The sequence below is a fragment of the Poromitra crassiceps genome, assembly GCF_964638095.1.
Source record: "Poromitra crassiceps genome assembly, chromosome: 21".
Lineage (NCBI taxonomy): Eukaryota > Metazoa > Chordata > Actinopteri > Beryciformes > Melamphaidae > Poromitra > Poromitra crassiceps.
This window is the reverse complement of record NC_139638.1, coordinates 2,540,363-2,556,699: the sequence shown is the minus strand read 5'-3', so window position 1 is coordinate 2,556,699 and position 16,337 is coordinate 2,540,363. Positions and strand designations below refer to the sequence as shown.

Sequence of the window (16,337 nt, the reverse complement as noted above, 5' to 3'; positions counted from 1 at the left end):
GCCAATAATGACTGTGGGCATACTGGGCACCTACTAGGTGACAAATTGACAATGTGTCTAATCCTATTGAGTTGAAGCAGATAATTGCTCAAAAACAGCATGTGTGCTCAGCAAAACATATCCCTCAATACAAAAGATAATGCTAAACTATCTTCTGGAGTAGGAACAGTGTGTGCAGTCATATTATTTTTATTTTATATTTTATATTTTTTTTATTATTATTATTTTTATTTTTATCTATTATTATAGAAGTTTGGTTTTGTTCCAGAGGCCATTCGACTGGTGAACAGCCACAGTACAAGAAATGGTCAGTTTATCTAGACTAAGTCTGCACCTTGACCTTTTGATTTGATTTGAAGCCTTGAACAAGTATAATATGCACTTGGATTGTATTGACTGAATTTAATTTGTATTGATCTGACATCTATATTCCCTTGTGGTGTTGGATACATTGTAATCAGGGATCTTGCTTTATCAGTGCCATTTATTGTATTTATTGTCTTGTTTTTTGTATTGTTTTTGGATGTGTACAAAGTACAGCTTGTTTGCAGTATTCATGCCTTAAATTGCCCCTTGCGGGACTAATAAAGTTTTTTGAATTGAATTGAATTGAATATCATGCAATCATACGTTTTTCACAGTAAAAACATTTGGAATGGAGGGGTTACAGAGTTATGTAATGAGGGATGCCTGATCTGTTGCCTGTCCCTATCAAACTATTGACATACTGTATATAATATAATGTTTCCCTTCACCTGCTGCATCAGACTGCTTTACACCTTCATGTCAATATTGTGGTTGAAAGTGCACCAACTTGGTAACTTTGTCACTAGATTTAGCAATGTTTCAGAACAGCCTGGGAACTTTATTTTTGGTGGGCAGTGGTAAAGGTTAGAGAAGCGAGCTAGTGTCCAGAAGGTCGTCAGGTCAATCCCCTGGACCGGCAGGAAAAAAGCAGCGCTTGGCCCTCCCTCATTACCACCACTGAGGTGCCCTTGAGCAAATCCCATAACCCCAACCGCTCCAGTGGAGCTACACAGTGACCAGCAGATCTGACTGTGGTTGTACGTCAGCTTCCAGGTCAGTGGCGTAGGCAGAAATTCAATTATGGGTGGGCCTGGATAAAATTGGGTGGGCCTGGATAAAATTGGTGGGGCAATTGCAAAATTCCTAGATGTCATGAAGTCGTCATGCATTAGACTCTGGAGATGATGTGCCCTGCGTTTTTAAGCTACAAAACCATTAGCTAGCAAGGCAGCCTCTAGAAAACAACCAACCGGGTGGGCCCGTGCCTACCTGGGCCCACCCGTAGAAATGCCCCTGTTCCAGGTATGAATGTATGCGTGTGAATGTGATCAGGGCGCTCCTGAAAAAGAGCATTACTCTCAGTAAAAAAGAAAAGAAAAAAGAGAATCTAGCGACAAATGTGCCAACTTTTTCTGACCACGAGAAACAATGTTCAAGTGTTGAATCCCAAAGCATTTGCCAATAAATTGATACGGCTGATGCCGGTTTTCCCTAGGCCTACTTTCTTATCATCCAGCCCCCCTCCCTCCTGCGAGCAGAGACTGTTCTATATATTAGCATTATGATGTAATCTGGCAACAACTAGCGACTTTTTGAGCAGCCAATAGCTACTTTCTTTTGAAACAAGTTGGCAACGCCTTGGTTGAACTAAGCTGGCCTTGACTCAGGATAACAGGTGCAGGGATTCTCAAACAGATGAGCAAAGAACATTTGGTTTGAGATAAGATAAAACCCCATAAATAACTGACGTTATTTTGAAAAAATGCACTGAAAGGAGGTTTACGAATATGAATCAAGCTTCACTCCAAAACGGCTTTTTCTGTTTTATGACCTATTTTCACTGCTGTCAAATATATCTGTCTGAACAAAAAAAAAGTGTGCCATAGGCTACATTATGTAAAGTTGTTTAGTTGTTGCTGACATTTTTCACATCAGTTCTAAATTCTTATTCTTATTCTTATTCTTATTCTTATTCTTAGTATTATTATTATTATTAGTAGTAGTAGTAGTAGTAGTAGTAGTAGTAGTAGTAGTAGTAGTAGTAGTAGTAGTGTGGCCATATTTTCATAATTTACAGATATAGTGAGTAGGCTATTGTAAAAGGCATAGCATAAGAAAAGGAAAATATCAATTTATTTTTCCTGGTGGCCCAATTCTGACATGATGTATTTGAAGCATAGTTCAGGTCTACAGAGCTTATGCACAGGGCACAAGCGCTTTATTTTTTAGATGACAGTGGAAAGGCTGGGCAGGATGCTGGTCCAGAAATGCACATAGCGCAGCCTCATCTTCTGTTTCACAGAGTTGTTGTCCATCTTGGAGTTGATATCCAGGAACTGGTGTCCAGTACTGGTGAATTTAGGCCAGGTAGTGGGCACTGTCAGTTCTCCTTTGTTGGGGTCTCTGTGGAGATAGACACAGGAAAGAGCAATTCAATTTAAGCATTTATTTTTTGGGCCATATCTTTTACTGATCTGTAGTGACCACAGTAATGATCATCTTTCATCTTACAGTTTCATCATGATTCACATTGCACAGGGACAACTGGAGTGCACATTGAGTGCAAAGGGACATACTAGAAAAACTTGTCACTATGTCTGTAATGTTAAGTCCCGTATTTGTTGTACTTGAGATAAAAGTGAGTCTGATTCCGATCGGATCGGATCCAGATCAGATTTAAAATGTTCAGCTCTCAGTCCATTTTTACATGTTCATTTTCCAGCATCTCTCGGAGCCTTATTGATATTAACAACCCCTCTGTTCTGATTGGCTAAGCGTTTCAATCGTGAAACGTAAACAGGGTGAAAATGGCCATGTACTAATGAAAAAGTATTAAATATGTTACTCTTTAAGAATAGTATTTTCTCATATTTCATATTAACAAGAACACTTGAATGAATAGCTTTACAGTAAGCTTTGAAAATACACTTTGTCCCTTATGCCAGTGGTTCTCAAATGGGGGTCCGGGGACCCCCAGGGGTCCTTGAGGGGGTTCCAGGGTGTCCCCAGCCAAAAGGGGGGAATTTATTTTCGCGATAATTCCATTCATAAGTTGGCTACAGAATGACTATTTTGGTCATGGGTTTTATACACTTTCTGTAATAAAACTTCTAAAAGCATCAATCTTATGTGGGGGTCTGTGGGACAAAATCCTATCAAATGGGGGTCCGTGGTCTAATCTTTTTCAGTTTAGGGGTCCTACATGTGAAAGAATTTGAGAACCACTGCCTTATGCACCTCATCAAAAATAGCACTCGCTTAGGAGAATGACCCTGCACACCCAGTCGTGTGAACACAACCACCTTCACCTCAATGTCAGCAAAACAAAATAAATAGTAATAGGTACGAACCCATTGAAATGAACCCATTGAAATAGTTGCCAGTTTCAAATACCTTGGACTCACACTGGACAATAAACTCAGTTTTGACACAGGACTTTCAGAAAATGAGCTATCAAAGACTATCAGTCATTTGCAAACTTAAAGGACTCTATGTCACGCCCACCTGCTGTATCAAAGTATCATCGACCCCAGATTCCTGACATACTGCTCCAGCTCTACCTGTTTCTTTAACATGCTCACTGCCACAAACCGGACTAAATCCACCTGCATAACCAAAACTGCTTCCAAAATAATAGGTCTTCCCACTCCCAACCTCCCAGAGCTCAAGTGTAAGGCCATCACACACATAACAAATACAATAACACAGGACACCACTTCACCATACTGCCCTATGGGCACAGGTACAGGACCCTGAGGTGCAGAAGGGCCCGCTTTAGTAAAAGCCTGATAGCTGCAGCCATACTGTAGCTGAGTGAAGTACCCTTCTTGTTCTCATGTTGTTTTTGCCTGTCACCACTACAGTATGTACTGCTCTGCATACTTTATGTACTGTCTATTATTGTATGTTATGTGCGTCTGTGTATTGTTGTCTCTCCCATGTACAGTATTGTGGAAAGAATCCCCCCCGGGGACAGTAAGCGAACTAATTATACCCGGTTCTGGCGAAGTTGGTCCAGTAGGCAATCATGTAGCCGGAGAGGTCTCGGTGACTTGGCCAGTATGCCAGAGGAGTGGTGAAGGGCTTCCCAAACACGTACTGCAGGTCATCCATGTGGTCAGCTCCCATCCAGCTGGGGTAGGGCCTGAGCACGCCTCCCATACGGTTCGGCTCAGAGAGGACATAGGAGTAGGTACTGGCAGATCTTTGGAAGGGCAGGGAGAGAACAGAGATGTGATTTAACATTGTTGGAGTCAGAAGTGTAGTTGCAGGTTTTCCATTTCCCCCGAACCAATCACTAGTGACATATCTGGCCGCTCTGCCGTTATTTTGAGTGACACTGATGTTGGTCGTATTTACTAACTTTACCAAGAATGTTGGTCGTTTTTAACAAAAATATCATCTTTGCACTCTTGATGAAGGAATAATTTAAATATTATTCTACCGAAACGGCTATAGAGAGCCGCAGTAACGAGTCCGGAAATCATCGATGCTAACAGCCCTGGTTCTTCACAGTTTTCGCCTATGGGAGTTTTGAATGGGTTTTTGGCGCGATGCTTCTAATAATCTCTCTGGGCAACGCTGGCTTAATCAAACGCGAACCAGTGTTTAGTAATATCATCTTCACACAGGAGGACCACTTTTACGAGTTTTGAAGCTTTTACTTGCCGTTAAAAGGACGGCTAGCTAGCAAACGGCTAAATGAGACTACACTTTTGAGTCGATGGGGATATATACGTCAATAACGTCCAGGGCCGTAGCCAGGGTTCCGAAATAGGGGAGGTCCAGCAAGGGGAGGCGGATTCGGCGGCGCCCGTTAAAAAATTGAGTTTTTTTTTCCCCCTTTTTAAGCCATATTTAGAGTAATATATCATTTTAAATCAACATTAGGATTATACTGTTGTGATGTCATTATTCAGTATATTATCTTTCATGTCACCACCTGCTCAGCTCTCCTGTCAACATAATTGTAACTAACAAACACAAACTGTTTTAGCCAAATTCATATCAAAATGACACCTACAAACACAGGTACACAACCCAAGCCGTACACAACACACAAAGTTACTTAGACAGACTAGACACTTACTTTCTTGGTTGTTGCTAAAAAATCTGTCAGTGTGTGTCACTCACTGTCTGTCGTTCACTCGCTCACTGTCTCGCAGCTCGCTCACCTTCAATTATCTCGCCAGGCAGACAGACAGTCATCACTCACCACCATGCTGCTGCTCTCTCAGAATCAAGTTACCGCGGACGCGGCGTCAGATGACTTCCTGCCTGACCTGCCTTTCGTTTCAAAATAAAAGCGATCCCGTGTTTTTCATGCTTTTCCTGTTTTCCATGCAGATTGTTTTATTTTTTTACAATCTTCGTTCTCAGGACACTCTACAATTTTCTGTTCCCAAAGTCCGAACTGAATTGGGGAAGAAAGCTTTTAGGTTCTCTGCACCCACCGCATGGAACAGTCTGCAGTCTGATCTTAAACTTAATAGCTTAGTAACCTTAAGGCTATGGTAAAATCTCTTGAGAACAGGCTGTCTGTATGCAAATGTTTTATTTGATCATTTTAATGTTTTTCAATTGTATGTGTTTATGTGTTTGTTTGTTGTAACTTTGTGTTGCTGCTGTTTCTTGGCCAGGTCTCTCTTGTAAAAGAGATCTTTGATCTCAATGGGACAAACCTGGTTAAATAAAGGCTAAAAAAAAAAAAAAAAAAAAAAAAAATCTCTGAAATATTAAAAAAATCTCTGAAATATTAGGGGAGGTCCGGACCTCCCCGTTCTCATAGCTAGCTACGGCCCTGATAACGTCACCACTTCAAAGGGCGAACACGGAAATTCTCTTTCCCTCACCTGGTTCAGCCCGGGGTAATCAGTGCACACATCAACAACAGTCCAGGTTGTGTGCTGACGTGACGTGGAAGCCTATGCGACAGTGTGTAGTTCTGGATTAGCGTAGCTCGAGCATTTTACTTCTAGGGCTCGCATTTACGCTTCAAAACTCATGAAAGTGGTCCTCATGTGTGAAGATTATCCGACTGAACTCTGGTTCGCGTTTGATTAATCTTGCGTTGCCCAGAGACCTTATTTGAAGCATCGCGGCAAAAACCCATTCAAAAATCCCATAGACAGAAACAGTGTAGAACCAGGAAGTTCGGGACTTCCACATTCTGCCTACAAAAATACGTCATCCCTGCGGCTCTCTATGAAAAACTGTTTTATGAACAGTTTAAACTTTAGTCCCGCCCACAAAGACGCTGATTGGCCCGATCATTTTTATGGCTATGAAACCACCAAATGCATAAAAGATACCATGACTATAATTATAACGGGTGAAACATTAAAACAAAATAGATATTTAGTTTTGGTTACAGATTATCAAAAACTACATTTTAAATGGGGATCTATGATCTAGAGATGGCACGTCTTTCCACTTAATCCTGCTGTAAGGCGATTTATCTGTCCATTTGATGAAACATTTTGTCATGGTTTTGGATTTAATCATTATTTTAGTTATGTTATTGTTTTGCATTCAGACATTCATTTTATTATTGGTTCTGTTCTAACTCTGCTGTCATTTCAGACCCGGCCAAGCTCCCACCTGCCTGTCTTCCCCTCAGTAGTGTCACCTGGCTGCTAATTATCCCACTCACCTGCTCCCCATTCCCTAATCAGCTCCCCAGCATATCTACAAGCCCATTCCACTGTTTCTCTGCCAGATTGTCATTGTTGCTTCATGCCAGACACATCCAGCTCTCCTGTCCTGTTTTTGTTCCTGCTTTTCTGACTTCAGTAAAGACTTTGATTGTCACACTTTGCCTCTTGGTTGTGCTTTTGGGTCCAATTCTGTATCTGACCATGACACATTTAGGTAAAAACTGAGAATCCACACATGCATAGAGTGTTATTATATCAGCAGTATCAGTAATGCTGTTCTCACGTGGCATTGGCAGCATGAAGGTAGAGGGCAGCCTGTGTAGGAACCAGAAAGATGTAGTCTGTTCCAATCTCCACAATGGTTTTCTTAATGGTCTCCTGGCTGGGATTTGTGCCCCAGTTTGAGGTGTATGTGGAGAAACCGTTGTCCACACCAGCCTGGCCCTTTTCCTTGGTATACCCACCCAGGAGCCTTTTCACAACATCACTGTAAGAAACAACAGTCAAACTGTCAAACCACAGTTCTCACAAATGTATGTTTGCATAATTTTATGGTTCACACTGAGAGCAAATGGCATTACTCACACAGGGGTGTCAATCAGGGGCGCGTTGATGGAGGGGACGTCCCAAGCTGTGAAGATGTGTCCGTCCATGTCGTTAATACCAGCCATGTAGTCAATTTCAGCAGCATTGTGGAACAGCTTGGCCGGCTCATCAGGAAGGAAGTCGCCGTCGATCACAGGAGACAGTTCCAGGTTGCTTACAAGGGGATCTGATAGGGGCAGATACAGTCACACACTTTGTAGCCTAATGGTATTAGCGCGGCCCCGCCCAGCTCATCTCGCTTTTTTGTCTCATTCCACCGATCAAAAACCTGGACAGCCCAGGTTGAGTCGGGGTTGAGTCGTGCTAGTTTTGGTGCCTGCTCTGTTGAGGTTCCAGCGCTGTGGACCCGGTACCATACGGTGACGTGAAAACACTGCAGACGACTGATTGGTCAGGCAGAATTGTGTTTACTGTATCTTGTATAGCATTATATAAACTGTATGTTTATATAATGCTGGAGACCAGTTTAGTGGGGCTTACCTTCTCTTCTGTTATTTCCATCAGTCTTTTGTGTTTTTTTTGTGTCTTTTGTGTTTTCACCAGAGTCTTCGGCTCTGGTGAAATAAAATCGATCTCCTTGCTCAGCTTTAACACGTTGAGTGCCAAGGACGAGATATCTCGGCTTACATAATCCAACCGTTGAGTGCCAAGGACGAGATATCTCGGCTTACATAAACATTTTTTTTTTTTGACAGTGGGACATCGATCAACCCCTTTTACGTCTCCTATACCACTATTGGAGGAAGAGAATGTGTATAATCTATTTTACCGACCACTAAGTGGCGACAGTGCCCTCCAGACTGTTGGCAACCCTACTCCAGACAGAGAGAAAGCCGAGCAAAAAACAGCCACGGGTCCGCGGGAGAAAGCCATTCTAATTTTCAAGGAAATAGCTGGGCGAAAACTCTTTCGATTTCACACACACACACACACACACACACACACACGCGCGCGCGCGCACACACACACACTCGAGTACCTTTGCGCATAAATAAGACCAGAATCGCAAAAGCTTCTTCAAAGCTCTCAGCCGACACCTCAAGAAACGAACGAGCCCGTTTTACAGTAATCCAGACTGCCCGAGAGCGCCAGCAGGAGCCAGCAGCAGCAGCACAGACGGAGGGAGGAGTTTGGACACACACACACACACACACACACACACACACACACACACACACACAATACAGTATACAGACTTGCCCAAGGGCACCCATAATCACAGGCACGTGAGGTGGTTCTAAAAATCCATTTATCTCAAAACTCTCTGAAAATCTCTGAAACCATGCTGTACTCAACGGCTAATATCTACATAACTACTAACTCTACAAACTAACTCTTTTAGACAGAGAAAGCACACATTCTATTAGTTCTTTTTAGATGATTGGTGTTCACAAAGTCTTAACAGAAAAGAATCCTCGGCTCTTGTAAAATGAGCCAGAATCCTCAAAAAAAAACCTGGCACAACCTACCTACAGCATTGAAAAAAGGGCTGGCAGTCAATGTGTTAACATGACGGTGGTTTTCAATTGTTTTGAGAGAGAAAAAGTCAGCTCCTCGAGAAGCCCTTGTAGTTGTGTGCTATGTCAGCTCCACTAGGCCAGAGGCGGGGGTTTACCGAAGCCGCGGTCTTGCCTGGAGAGTGGCCGCCGGGGTAGTGGCTTCCCTTCTCCCTGTAGCATAACCCCCGTCCCACGCGCAGCGCATGCATGTGAGTAACAACAAAGTGATATCCATTCTCCTGGCCGATTGTCACATTTGCCCATGTACACTGTAGGTAATTTAGAGGCACCAGTATTTCATAACCAGTTTAAAAGTTGGATTCAATTTTTACGTTATAGCTTACTTGGGCTATGGGCGGAGGGCAGATATGCGGTCGCTATGATGACCAGGTGTTGGCGGAGGCGAGTAAACTTGCTATGGAAGCAGAGTATATCAAGTAGAGATGAGTAAGACCAGGTAGAGTAGAGCTGTACTGTGCTGTTATATGTGGTGGAAATGAGCCATAACATTCTGCAATATGTACATGCTGTATATGTGCATCACATTACAATTTTGAGTAGCTTGGTCCATTTGAGGACTATTTAATGCTGTTGTTATGACTCCACCGGCGACAACCGTGGCCAGAGGCATTATGTTTTCCGATCATCCGTCCGTCCTTTCCATGCTCGTTAATGTGATAGCTCACGGATGCCTTGAGGAATTTCTTCAAATTTGGCTCAAAGGTCCACTTGGACTCAAGGATAAACTAATTCGATTTTGGTGGACAAAGTTCAAGGTCACTGTGACCTCACATCCATCCATTCCATCTCAGGAACGTTTGGCAAACACGTCCACTTAGACTCAAGGATAAAATAGATTTTGATGGTCAAAGGTCAAAGTTCGAGGTCACTGTGACCTCATGTCGGTCCGTTCCATGCTCGTTAAAGTTGAGCTGAAATGCCATTTGCACAGTACTGTATGTGAATCCCTTATCGTATTTCTGAGTGAAACAGGGTAGAGAGGCGGAAGACCATTGAAAAGTGGGCGTGTCTGGGATGAGGGACTGACCAGAGCCGTATAATAGAAGAGTTCCGACATCTCCATTCACTCCAATGGACCAGTTTTTTTCCAGGAAGTAGAAAGTGGAACTCTTGAGTAAAAAAAGCAGCACTGTCGAGTTGCATCAAAATAGACAGTGTTGTACTTTGAAAGGGTTTTTCATCCCTTGAAATGAATCAAATTGTACATTATCTGCTTTATTTTAGCATGCAAAAGTAGCGCGAGACCCATTCCTGGCTGTTCATTGGCTAATGATTCTTGCATTTTGGTCCTCCGCTGACGCCACTCTCTTACTAGAGGACACTAGGACTGACTAATGCAAGGCAAGTCGAGTGACTGCCGTCTAGGCCCCGGCAACTGCCTGCGAGCACAGAGAGAAAGCAGTCCACTAAATAATGTATTTTACCCAACAAATCTGAAACCTACCGGTCACATTTCAATGACAGTCTATATTACAAACACAATGCAAATATAGCACCGCTGGCTGGTTTACTGCGCCCAACCCCAGCGCAAAGAACAAGCTGGCGGTTACCCCCGGGCAGACAGCCTCCTCCTAGAGGAGGAAGAGGGCTGGCTGCTGGTCTTGAAGCGGCCCACGAGCCGCGGTAAATAGCAATATTCCTGGAATATTCCTGGAATTTATGGGCTAGCAAAGTCTGCCGATGTAGGCAGCCATCTTGCCTGCCCCTGAATTTTCTTCTAGCCATGAAGATTCATCGACAGCTGTCATGTCATATTATTGGATTACATTTGATAGTATACTGTATATGCCAATGTCAGCACACTGTAGATTTCGTTATGAATGAAGAAAACATGGTTGAAGTTTGATTTTTGTGAATTTTTGGCATACATTGTTAAATACTGTAGGTGCTCTACTCTGTGACCAAGGATATGATCTAAAATAGGTCATTTATCATTTCAGCTCGACTTTAACATGATATCTCAAAAACAAAGACATTTCTTCAAATTTGGTACAAACGTTAATTTGGACTCAAGGATGAATTGATTAGATTTTGGTGGACAAAGGTCAAGGTCGCTGTGACCTCATGTCTATCCCATTCCCATGAACGCAGTATCTCAGAAACGCCTGAAGGGAATTGCATTTCATTTGGCACAAACTTCCACGTGGACTCAATGATGAACTGATTACAGTTTGGTGGTCAAAGGCCAAGGTCACTCTGTCCTCACGTCTGTACAGACATGGATGTAGACTGCAACTTGACTTGTTGGTAGAGGTATACAACTGCGAGGCGGTTATTTCTAGTTTGTTTTGTTTTGTTTTTGTTTTGTTCTTTTCTCTTTTATTACATATACAAATAAATAAACTCTAAATTTGGAAGACATTGAGGCATTCATTAAGCTGTGTGAATCCACTGCTATTCTGTATGGTCTGCATAGTACGAATACCAAATGCTAATTATCACCCAATCCTATAACATGAACCAATAATGCACTCACAACATGTTTTCCATTATAGTCTTAATGCTAATCTAAAAAAAAACACACATCTTACTTTCTTGAAGAAAAAAAAAAAGACAAGACAAGTCTACCAGCCCTACAACATTTTGTGTAAGCAATCCCTACTGGGAATGAAACGCTCGTCTCCCGATTGAGAGTCTGCAATCTAACTCTGTGGGACATTTTCACCCACGTGACCAAAATTTGTGGTGAGCAGAACAAACGACCGACTAAACGACCGACCGACTGACATTGCAATCCTGCGTGCTGTGGCAAGGCTATAAAGATTCCTGCTACCTTAATAGATTGGTAGCAGTAAGGTATACCATATTTTCTTTCTTCCATGTCTTTTCCTAGAACTTCTTGCTTACCTGATCATTCTAGGGTCAAAGCAATATTGTCAGGGTAATGCGTCTCTGATCCTTGCACTCCTCACTATTGATTGAAGTTCAAGTTCATTCTACTTTTGTGAGTTGCTCTGGTAGAGAGTGTCTACTCGAATACATGTTCAAAATGTAAATGTTTAAAAGCCTACAGGTGGATTACTTACTATCGGGGGAGCTGGACAGACTGGGGATTCCAACCATTGTAAGCAGCATAGGATCAGTCATCTTCAAACAGGCAGCCATCGTGTCATCTGTGGGGCAGTTGACCTTCAGGGCAACCTACAGGGAGAAGGCAAGGTTCACTGTGAGCCCGAGAAGCAGGCGAGACCTCGAGGGGAAACCCACGAGAGGTATGGTAGAAATTAGCGATGAGGAGGAGGAGGGGAAGGAGGACGAGGCACGGTAGGCTAGAAAGAGCGCGCTCTGTTTCTAGTCATGTATAATTGTTTGTGTTTGTATGTGCAAAATACCACACAAAGCGTTGTTATCAACTGCTATTGCAAACAATGACTAACCTGGCTCGAGCTAACCCTAGCTGGTTTTATGACTGTTTTACTGGAACGCGGTCAACTTGGGTCTGATGTCACTTAACTGATATTCCTAGTTCCCAATACAAATGGAAGGCAACATAATTATACAAATCATGGGATTTGTTATATATAACAAATTAATAACAAACAAGGTTGGTATATAGATACCTCCTCTGCCAACCGGCGGGGGTTCTTGTTGATGCCCCAGGGACAGAGGGAGACCCCGCTCTGGGAGATGGCTCTCTTGAACAGTCCTTTGTTGTGGGGACTGAGAGACTTGTTTCGGAACAGAACAAAAAGCAAAGTCAATAAAATAAAAGGGGAACAGATTGCAACATGAGGCAGGATGAAGAGAGAAAGTCCGACATTATAATCAAATTTGAACAGGTGAGGTGTGAGGGATAAAGTATGAATTGAATTAGTAATGTGCAGACTTGACCCTTTTCTGCTGTGCCTTATCCAGCCATGTACGTCATCTTGATGGACGTACTATCAGTCAAACTAAGATCAATACTTTTTTTTTGTTATTATTAAGGTGCAAACATAACAGTACAAATAAGCCAAAGACATAAACTGTGCCAACACAATAGTACAAGTAAGTCAAAGACATAAACAGAACAGACATACAAAACAAACTAATAACAATCAGATACAAGACATACAAAAGTAGAGACAGAGTCTGGTGATTGTGCAAACATGCAGCCATTTTGGGGGGGGGTTCTTGTTAGACGGGTGGGCGTGGTAGTGTGTCGGGATATGTATGTGTATATGTAGGGGGGGTATGTGGGGGGGGGGGGGGGCAGCGGGAGGGAGGTTGGGTGGCAGTGAGGCAGGGGGAAGGGGGGGGTATAAGTGAACACTGGCCTCCCCAATCCCGAACCAGACCACAGGAATGAGGGGAGGGGGGGAACAGCGCTAAGCACAAGCGGAGGGAGGGAAACGTTCAAAATCATCAGAAAAATATGATTTTATTTTGAATATGTATGTTTGATATTCAATATGTACACGTGCATGCACGTACACACATATGCTGTCCCGGTCACTGCTCCACCCCCTCTGCCAGATCTGTGGAGGGCCTAAGATCAAGACTTAATGAAGACCTCTGACCTGGAAGTTGACACTAGCTCCACCTGCAGACTCTCCAAAGAGGGTGATGTTGTCAGGGTCTCCTCCAAAAGAACGGATGTTCCTGTGTACCCAGGCAATGGCAGCCTGCTGGTCCCACAGACCATAGTTTCCTGTCAAACAACAGGTAGCTGAACTCAATTTTTTTTTTGTCACGTGTAGGAAATAAACTGACTGAATTCAGATGGCCATCACCCTCCAGTTGCTGCTGTAAAGACGTAAATAAATTGGCATCTACCAGGTAAGCCAGCATCTCCAGTGCTGAGGAAGCCCAGGGGTCCCACTCGGTAATTTAGAGTCACCACAATAACATTTCCCCTGTCTGAAATCTCCTGTCCATCGTACAGATAGTTGTCCAGGAAGTTGGCTCCCATCCCCCCTCCAGCCAGGAAGCCGCCTCCATAGATCCAGACCATGACTGGGAGATCAGTGGACACTAGGTAACAAAGACAATGATAACCAATTTAAATAGCTTTAGAGAAAATAATACCACAATAAGACCACACATCACATAACTCAAGTGGGAATGAGCCCATAGAATATCGTTTTCTATCGTTGACCAACTGCTATATCCTGCCCCGGTGCAAGACTCTGGTGTAAAATGTGAGGATTTTTTTTTTCAAATTCATAATTGTCGGGGCTAATATTGCTTCAGCTGCTGGTAATTTCAATGGTCAAAATTAATGAAAAAATTATATGGACTGTGGGATCCTTACTACAGACCCACATGGAAAACCACGATTTGTAAAGTAGGCTAAGTTACTTGAAGTAGATTCTTACAGATTTTTTTTAAATGGAAACACCATTCTGTTGGAGTCAAGTTTCAGAACCAACCACAGCACAGAAACTGCTGTCACCAAACTAGTCAATGATTTGAGATTTGAGACGTTGACCAAAATAGAGTGGCAAAAGTCACGCCCTCTTCCGGGTTAGGCATACGAACCAAGGGATTTTCCGCCATTCATTTGTCACCTGAATCAGCGGTGTTATAGAAAGGAAAGAGCTCAAACTGCTTGTGGAGCGGATGATCAGTGCAGTCCAGGAGTAGCATGGTGACAAGCAAACACCTGCTGGCTGCTTATCTCAGTCTTTACCTGAACGGCCATGAGGAACCCAGATGTTAAGGTAAAGACAGTCCTCACTGCCACGGACGTAAGTCATGAAGACGTTCACCTGCATGCATCTCCTCCTGTATTCAGTGGCCTTCAGAATGCCTGAAGAGAGACACACAGACTGTCAGGAGGTGTTATAAACATTAATGCGACTACTGTAGTAATGCAATAGGACTGTCAAAATCACATTGGAGTTTATATGACATCATACAATTTTGACATATAAAATGACATAAAATGTTGACATATAAAATGACATAAATGTTTTACCTTTAGCATAAGGTCCCTTCATAACTAGAACAACAAAGATAACTTTATAAAACGGGTAGTTCCAGCCCTTGATTATGATTGGCTGAGCTGCTCGAAGCTGCTGTAAAACACTCTATACTGTAAACACACAGCTGTGACTGCATCACAGTATTACTGTGCCGAACAGCATCTGTGTGTTGCTGCGAAGGACTAAATTACTTGACGGAATAATGATTTTTGTTTGTTTATTTTATGAAACCTTGCCAGGTAGGCTATATGTGCCCAGCAAGGCTGTGATTTACAGTGATTTCACAACAGCTAATGGGCTTTTAGGCACACTGCCTCGCATCGTGCCTAAGAACCCTTAGCTGTTGTAAAATCACTCTAAACTACGGCCTCTTAGGGCTTATTCCTTTAATAAACAGTTATCATTATAGTGGCAATACAGACATTCTATTTATGTAGTATGATTTTAATCATATTCTTTATAGTTATTGTTCTAGATGTGAAAGGGCCTTAAATGTCGCTCTGGTCAGTGAGAAGTTGAATGAGTCTACCCACCATCCCAGCCGGGGTGACGTTTTGGTTTCTCAAACCTTCCAGGGATGTCAGCAAAGGGAATTCCCTTGAAGACATCCATGTCACGGAGAAAGCCAAGGCGAATGTTCTCCCCCTCCACCATGCCTCCCTCCGTGTACACCACCCCCAGCTACAATCAAAAGCATTGTGACTTATTGATCAGAAATCAGAATTAGATGTACTTTATTTGCCAATCACATAAAAAGTACAGGTATTTGTCGATATCGGAAATGACTGTGCGTCTAAAATTTGCCACACATTAAATGTATTCAATAGCCAGTGGAAAATGAGATATATTTCAGAAGATGTCTATAATCACTAAGTTATTAGAAAAATGTTGTAGCTCTATACTCCAAAAGACCTGAAGATTTTTTTTCCAAAATAAGATATCTACCACTTGAAAAATATGTTTTTTTTTTTTTTTTAACAAAATGATTGATGACTCAAAAAAAGAACAAATTGTGGTACTTCGGCCTACTATGGTGTACAGTATAAGTGTAGCAACTAACTAGTGAGCCTTATTGAAAAAGCTTTTTGACATATTGAATCCTCTATTGAACTTGAACAGATGATGTTTGTTTTCCAGATTGCATACATAGCTTTTCAGAAATTAACTCTTCATATGACTGTAAAAATGACACACTTACAGACGCCGCAGAGACAGTATCCAGAAACAGGGCAACAGCCACCAAAATTCCCAGTTTCTCCATCATAGTCTGTGGAAGACTGTGGAAGCTATGTTGAATTACTAGCAGGCTTTTATACAGGAGAGCCCCCCCATACTGCAGCATCTGACCAGTGCACTCTCTGGGCCTGCTGTTGTCATCATTACGTAATGCATAATATTTACCCACCTTGTGTTCCCACTTAACCTCAATCCTAACAACATACAATACAAAAAGACACCAACAAAGTTACAAAAAGAAGTTAGAATTAAGTTGTTTTATTCAGTGTTCCAATTAAACAAAACCTTTATACATTGGATCAGGGGAAAAAGAGGTGTAGGCTGAAGCCTAGCTTATTGTGCCTATACCCTTAATACCCAACAAATAATTTACCTTGCTCTCTCCC

At 42.5% G+C, this 16,337-nt stretch overlaps 1 protein-coding gene across 1 annotated transcript; it reads right to left on the bottom strand.

Moving 5' to 3' along the window:
* Positions 1 to 2,252: 2,252 nt before the first annotated feature.
* Positions 2,253 to 15,979, bottom strand: LOC310795783 (bile salt-activated lipase-like; the record flags this gene model as incomplete). Its single annotated transcript, XM_083657856.1, has 11 exons — positions 2,253 to 2,430; positions 4,022 to 4,231; positions 6,967 to 7,170; positions 7,269 to 7,455; positions 11,836 to 11,950; positions 12,370 to 12,477; positions 13,309 to 13,439; positions 13,565 to 13,762; positions 14,421 to 14,540; positions 15,249 to 15,396; positions 15,914 to 15,979. 11 exons carry the CDS (start codon positions 15,977 to 15,979, stop codon positions 2,253 to 2,255), a joined length of 1,665 nt encoding a protein of 554 aa, XP_083513982.1.
* Between the last annotated feature and the right edge of the window lie 358 nt (positions 15,980 to 16,337).